The sequence below is a fragment of the Physeter macrocephalus genome, chromosome 11 (genome assembly GCF_002837175.3).
Source record: "Physeter macrocephalus isolate SW-GA chromosome 11, ASM283717v5, whole genome shotgun sequence".
Classification (NCBI taxonomy): Eukaryota; Metazoa; Chordata; class Mammalia; order Artiodactyla; family Physeteridae; genus Physeter; species Physeter macrocephalus.
Genome location: NC_041224.1, coordinates 146,170,150 through 146,177,700, shown reverse-complemented (window position 1 = coordinate 146,177,700; position 7,551 = coordinate 146,170,150). Strand labels below are relative to the sequence as shown.

Genomic DNA, 7,551 nt, shown 5'->3' with positions numbered 1-7,551 from the left:
GGCCTGCGCGTCCGGAGCCTGTGCTCCGCGACGGGAGAGGCCACAGCAGTGAGAGGCCCGCGTACCGCAAAAAAAAAAAAAAAAAAAAAAAAAAAGATAACTGCTGAGTGCCCAGCACAATGAATGCAAAAAGTAATCCATATCATGGTTCATCATCATGAATTTTTCAAACAGCAAGAATAAGAGAAACAAAACAAAAACAACAATGGATTGGGAATACAGTAGATTGGGAGGCAGTAAAGCACAGTGGTTACCCTAACAGGTTTTGGTCACTTAATTTCTTTGTATTTAAGCTTAATGTCAAATTCAATATCCCATCATTTGCTATATACAGAAACTATGACATGGAGAAGTTAAACAATTTATCCAAGGCACAAAGCTAATAAATGACAAAACTGGGCTTCAAACCCAGGCAGTCAGAATTTCATATCTAGTTAAGTGCCTAACAAACCAATCCTGCAAATAACTATATACTCTGGACAAAACACACTAAAACAACTTCCTGAGGGCTCGGCAAAATGAAAAAAGCTGGGGATTTGAAAGTTGGAGCAGTCAGTCCCTCCCCTCCCCCACCCTATTTTTTTTCCTCCTGATTTGCCCTGAGGATGGCTACAGTCACCTAACAGTGGCAGCAGCAGGTCAGGGGAAGGCAGCTGAAGCTAACAGAAGGCCCACCATGTCTCTGGCAAGAAGAACCAGGCTGACAGTAATTGAGGAGGAATCCCAGAAAGAGGAGAGCCAGAGAAGGAAAACCCAAATTCCATGTTTAAACTTTGCTTAAAATTTTACCTGACCCTGAATCACACATGCGTTGGGCAAACTGAAAGCAGCTTCTGACCAAGAACTGATCCAAGACCTGAGTCCCTGCCCACTGCAGGTGTGTCTAACCAAGTTGATTGCCTGCTAAAGGAAAAATATCAACACTCTTTAAAGCAATCTAACAGAATCCAACCTCTGCAATATAACATCACAATGTCCAGGGTACAGTCCAAATATTACTTGACATAGACACTCAGGCAAGTGAGACATGTCAACTCCAAGACAGCCAGATGTTGAAATGACCAGGCAAGAATTTTAAAGTAGATATTATAATTTTATATTTACCTCAGTGAAGTGAAGAAAAATACACTTGTAATGAATGAAAAGATGGGAAATCTCAACTGAGAAAAACAGAAAGTATAAAAAAGAACCAGGCGCGAGCCCGGCGTCCCCGTGGCGAGCAGCAGCGGCGGCAGCGGGGTCGGTGGAACACTGAGGGGGTGGACGGAGCCCGCGGCGGCGGCGGCTTGCGGCAGCGAAATGGCGGAGACCGTGGCGGACACCCGGCGGCTGATCACCAAGCCGCAGAACCTGAATGACGCCTACGGGCCTCCCAGCAACTTCCTCGACGATGTGAGCAACCCGCAGACAGTGGGAGTCGGCCGGGGCCGGTTCACCACCTATGAAATCAGGGTCAAGACAAATCTGCCTATTTTCAAGCTGAAGGAATCTACCGTTAGAAGAAAATACAGTGACTTTGAATGGCTGCGAAGTGAATTAGAAAGAGAGAGCAAGGTTGTAGTTCCCCCACTCCCTGGGAAAGCATTTTTGCGTCAGCTTCCTTTTAGAGGAGATGATGGAATATTTGATGACAATTTTATTGAAGAAAGGAAGCAAGGGCTGGAGCAGTTTATAAACAAGGTCGCTGGTCATCCTCTGGCACAGAATGAACGTTGTCTTCATATGTTTTTACAGGATGAAATTATAGATAAAAGCTATACTCCATCTAAAATAAGACATGCCTGAAATTTGGCAAGAAGGGGCAAGAAAAACTTTCCATGACTATTAATGATTCATATGCACCAGTGAAGAAGTTCTAACTAACTTTAGCATGCTGCACAAAAACTGGTATAATATGCCTTCAGTATACTAACACTCATAATGCTCAGTTTTGTTCTGTTTTGTTTTGGCAGTTTACAAGAAGTTAATTTGCTTTCGTGAAAAAAATCCCTCATTCCAGCCTTTCTATATAAATAGTTCTTTCTTGCTGTTTTAATGTGGTACACACTCTAGCTTCACAAACCTGTTACTCTAGAAGAACTTGCAGTGTCCTAACTAAAGTTACTCACTTGGTCTTACATGCAGTTTTTGTGTCATGTTTGCTTCTTGAATCTGATTAATAGAATTTTTCTCTTATCCCCTTTTTAATATGTGGTGTCACTTGACCTAATTTATGTGTGAAAGCACTATACATTGGTTTCCAGTACCCTACACGTAAGATACACACTTGTGTGCAGAAAGTATCTCCCTTCAGGCTTGTAATCCCCTTCACATGGAAGATCAGTGAGGGAAATCTTTATATTCTGTATAAAAACAAAATCAAATTTATATACTAAAATCATTTGTCTAAAAATTTAAGTTGTTTTCAAATAAAAATAAAAATGCATTTCTGATATGCACTGAAAAAAAAAAAAAAAAAAAAAAAAAGAACCAAACCCAGGTAGTCCAGCTCAAAATGCTATATACTCTCAATCTTTAAACTATCACCCCCTTACTATTGAGTATTACATACCAAATCCTCAGTAAATGCTGGTTACCATTATTATCAGCCTTTCTAACAATGACACTGGTAGCCAGAAGATAATGGAGCAATGCTTAAAAATTCTGAAGGAATACAATTTACCCAGTTTCCAATTTAGAAGTCTCTAACCAAATAAACTATAAATCAAGTGTGAGACTAGAATAAAAATACATGCAAAATCTTTAAAATGTACCTCCGAAGTTCTCTTTTTGGGGATCTGTTGGAATACGATATGTGATTCATTAAAATGAGTGAGTAAACCAAGAAAAAGGAGGATGGGGCTTTGACAAAGAGAAGTGAAGTGAATTTCCTGCTGAAAGGAAGCTTCTGGATGCCTGCTGTGCAGCAAGCTGAGAGCAATCTGTCCAGTCTGAAGCAGGAGGGCAGAGGCCCCAGGAGGGATAACTCAAAAAAACGCACGTGCACACACACACATACACACACGCGCACACACACACACACACACACACACACACACACACACACACACACACACAGAAGAGAACTGATACATTACCTGAAGTGTTTAAGTGTATTGAGAATAATTTTATAGCTCTGGCAGAAAATTCGGGAATTAAGAGGTAATAATTAATTCCAGGAAAGTAAAAGTTATACAAAAAAGTAAATATGATCATAGTATCTCATTTGGTTTAGCTGAAAATTGTATTTTCATAGTAGTAAGTACTACTTTGATAAACATTAAAATGTAAAAAATAAAATACAGCTTGGATATAATTCCTCAATAGTACGTATAAATCTACTATACCTTTTTTTAAAATTGTGAAATAATTTGAAGGATCCACGAAAGTATAGCAAATAATATATAGAACATACATGTACCTAACACCTAGCTTTGATTTAGCCATATGCATATGCATTTCAGGTTTTTTTAATTTAAAACAAACAATTACAGATAAAATTGAAGTCTCCTGAGTAGAAGTACAGACCTCCCTTAATTTCATTTTCTTTACTTTCTCCCCTGAAGTAAGCACCATCCTGAATATGGTGTTTATCCTTCCCAGCATGTTTTTATATTACTACATGTGATTTTTCCCATAAACAGTATAGAACTGTTTTGCATGTTTTCAAATTTTAAGCAAATGTGATCTGCATGTTTTCTTTATCATCCTTTTTTTTCCTCAACGGTGTTTTTGAGATTCACCCATATTGATACATGTAGCTCTAGTTCATTCATTTTAATTGCTATATTATATTTCAATATGACTATACCACAACTCACTTATCCATCTTGTGCTTGTGAACATTTAATCTGTTTCCAGCGTTTTACTATTATAAACAAGTCCTATGTTTATCTCTCTCATGCATGTGGTGTGAGTTTCTGGAGAAGTGGAATTTTGGGGTCATCAGCCAGGGCATCTTTGAGATATTTCCAAATTGCTCTCCAAACTGATTTAAATCCATTTAGACTCTGACCAGTACTGTTTACCCAAGGTTTTGATCCTTGCCAATCACATTAAAGAAAGTTTGGGAAAAAAGAAAACTTTTAAAGTATTTTTGAAATGCACCCTCCTTCCACCCAGACATCTCTTGTAATTTTATATTCCCTTCTCTGGTCCTTCTGCACTTTATTTTTCAGAAGTCTTGACCGCCTGCTGTCTAAGAGGCAGGACAAATCCCAGTTTCTCTCACCTTGCGATCCATTCAGCAGTGCCCTCAAACAGGTCTGGAGTGATGATGTTGGTCAGAGAAGCTACCGAGGCGGCACAGTACGCACTTCTGGAAGGACAGAAATAGAGGGGAAAGTGTTAAGCTTTAAGGAGGAGCTTGAACATGGCTCACTGAACTTTTTGGACAGATTGCTCCCTGCCTCGTAAGCTGTAATCACTGCCTGTACTCACTCCAAGCCCACGGTCAGTCCCCCTGGGTCTGCAACCAGGAGCTCTGACATTCTATTTCGATGGAGTTGCTCATGGCACAGCCTCAGTGAAAGAACATGACATTCTATTCTCCCTACCTCCACATGGTCAAATCTACACCAGATGAAATAACAGCCATAACAATTCCTGTCGACAGTGAATTCAGCTCTTCTTTCAAAGACCTACAATGGCTCCCCAAATTCCATGCTGTCATTCAGGTATTTCTGACATGCTCATTCAGTTGTCAATACTGTTTTTAGATCCAGGACTTGTCTGTTTACGGCATGGACAAGTTAAAGGTTAACTATCTTTTCCAAACAGACACAACTCCAAAGCAGGCCGCCAGACCACACTGGCTGCTTAGACCAGGCAAGAGGGACCGGAATATGAGCCGACTCAGATCCATTCCTTAGGCTTCTAGAGCAAGAAAGGGGTTTTGATTTCAAGCATCCCACCAGTACACACACACACACACACACACACACACACACACACACACACACACACTCTTTAAAGGGAAAAGAAAGAACATGTCTTTTTTTTTTTTCCCCCATGTTATCCTACATGATTTGGAATAGCTCTTGCCATTCCATCCTGCCAGCCCTAATTCTCCTCAGGACACCTTTTATTTCAGCTGATCCCTCTATTATGGAACACGTCTACAAACTGTCTTTTCTTCCCTTCCAGGGTCTTTTCAAACATCCAACATCTCAGCTCTGTTTTATGTTGAAGACAAAACCAGTTTGTTCTAATTCTGTTTACAGATCCTTTTTCTAAGGGCTCCTAAGGAATATAAAAGGGAGGAGAGAGAAGGGTCCAGCTTCTGTATTGTTCAATATGGACATAACACTAAGCCAAGTGCACTGGGGCTTTCCAGTGAGCCACAGGCATTATTCTCCCCCCAGCATTTTTATCAGCCTGCTCACGCCGGCCAAAGGCACAGCAGAGACTGAGTTATACCAGCAGGCATCAGAAGCATGAAGAGTCCTTTCTGCCAAATGTTACTATCTACCATAAGCTAACTTCGAAAGTCTGACCTAACTGCTCTCAGGTCTCAAGCCTCTCAAAGGGCTTCAAAGGTATCTGCTCTTGAATCCGAACATAGCCTCTGAGGTAGGGAGGCAGCGAACACAGGGCGGTCGCCTCATAAATGGAAGAACTGAGACCTGCTGCCAGATCTCACACTGAGACGGGGAGCGAACAAAACACCTTTTTCGAGCATCTTCTTCCTCTCTCCCTCTATGCAGTCATCACATCTCTCAGATTTGTCCACTACCCTCCATCCTCTCTGCTGTTACCCAAATCCAAGTCACCATTAACCTGGGTCAGTCTCCCTCTAGCCCTGAAACCAGAGGATTTTCACTAAAACACTACAATCTATTCACTGCAACTGCAGAACTTCTAATAAAATACAAATCAGATTGTGTCACTCCCTACTTAAAACTTGTCAGTGGCTTCCCACTACCCTTAAAGTAAACTCCAGCCTTCTCAAGGAGACTTCGGGGCCCCTCTGGCTATGCCCAGCCTGGCCATCCAGCTTCATTTCTCCCCCAATCCACCAGGGCTCTGCACTTCAGCAACACTGAACTTCTCCTTTCCTGAACACACTCTATGCTCTGTCGCCAAAACTTGCAAATGCTGGGTCCCTATCTCCCCACTACCCGCCCAGAATGCTCCCGGTTATATAACCTAGATTAGGAGGTCAGGAGTACATAACTGCTCCTTTCTTAAGAACTGAGAAAAAAATGGTGCTTGCTATGACTTCATTGCAACTGGATTAGTGGCAGTCCACAGGAGCTGTGAATGCCTGAATAAGCTCATCTCAGAAAATGGAAGGAGTTGTGACAGACCTGAAAGATCAAGAGACCAGTTCTGCCTAACCCAGAATAGGACAAGCTAGCCTCCAGAGGCCAAACTGTCCCCATCAACTGCTGCTTCTCTTCAGGTCAAATCCACTCAACAGCACTCAGGAGTAACTGCAGATGCTTCCAGGCAAAGACAATTAAAGGAAGACAAAGTGAAAAGTGATGGAACTGGGGCACTAGAAACCACGCAAAGCAGGGAAACTGCACGAGACCTGCTAGGTTTCATCCATCATTCGCATCTTTAATCCTCAGTAAATGTCTTTTCATTTACTGAGGATTAAAGATGCGAATGGCTTGAATGGCAGAACATTACCAGAGGAGCTCGGGTAGAGGAGGAATATGGCTACAGTGCTCTTCAGTGAAACAAACCTATTTCATTGGAGGGGCTTCCTAGCATTTGTCTAGCAGATATGAATAAGAAAACAGAAGGAGAGAAAGACAGACAAGATGAAAAAGCAGAGGGCTATGTACCAGATGAAGGAACAAGATAAAACCCCAGAAAAACAACTAAATGAAATGGAGATAAGCAATCTTCCAGAAAAAGAATTCAGAATAATGATAGTGAAGATGATCCAGGACCTCGGAAAAAGAATGGAGGCAAAGATCGAGAAGATGCAAGAACTGTTTAACAACAATCTAGAAGAATTTAAGAACAAACAAACAGAGATGAACAATACAATAGCTGAAAACTACACTAGAAGGAATCAATAGCAGAATAACTGAGGCAGAAGAACGGATAAGTGACCTGGAAGACACAATGGTGGAATTCACTGCTGCAAAATAGAATAAAGAATGAAAAGAAATGAAGACAGCCTAAGGGCCCTCTGGGACAACATTAAACATAACACATTCACATTATAGGGGTCCCAGAAGGAGAAGAGAAAGAGAAAGGACCCGAGAAAATATTTGAAGAGATTATAGTTGAAAACTTCCCTAACATGGGAAAGGAAATAGCCACCCAAGTCCAGGAAGTGCAGAGAGTCCCATACAGGATAAACCCAAGAAGAAACACTCCAAGTAATCAAATGGGCAAAAATTAAAGACAGAGAAAAATTATTGAGAGTAGCAAGGGAAAAACGACAAATAACATACAAGGGAACTCCCATAAGGTTAACAGCTGATTTCTCAGCAGAAACTCTACAAGCCAGAAGGGAGTGGCATGATATACTTAAAGTGGTGAAAGGGAAGAACGTACAACCAAGATTATTCTACCCAGCAAGGATCTCATTCGGTTTCGATGGAGAAATCA

The 7,551-nt window shown here is 41.3% G+C and overlaps 2 protein-coding genes across 13 annotated transcripts in view; one reads left to right on the top strand and one right to left on the bottom strand.

Annotated features, from left to right (window-relative positions):
- Window positions 1-7,551, bottom strand: part of FNTB (farnesyltransferase, CAAX box, subunit beta) — an 84,732-nt gene that overhangs the window by 24,162 nt on the left and 53,019 nt on the right. For all 12 annotated transcript variants that reach the window (XR_003682000.1, XR_003681999.1, XR_003682001.2 and 9 more), the window contains exon 7: window positions 4,211-4,297. Coding sequence is in view for 8 of the 12 variants with exons in the window: in XM_028496005.2 (XP_028351806.1) it covers window positions 4,211-4,297 (87 nt within the window). In the remaining 4 variants the exon portion in view is untranslated. The remainder of the gene's footprint in view (window positions 1-4,210; window positions 4,298-7,551) is intronic.
- LOC102992320 (sorting nexin-3-like) lies at window positions 1,199-2,438 on the top strand. The gene has a single exon (XM_055088529.1). It carries the CDS (start codon window positions 1,300-1,302, stop codon window positions 1,783-1,785), a length of 486 nt encoding a protein of 161 aa, XP_054944504.1. The 5' UTR covers window positions 1,199-1,299; the 3' UTR covers window positions 1,786-2,438.

What these genes read in the sequence shown, in the direction of transcription:
- LOC102992320 (XM_055088529.1), top strand. Translation starts at nt 1,300, where the DNA reads ATGGCGGAGACCGTGGCGGACACCCGGCGGCTGATCACCAAGCCGCAG.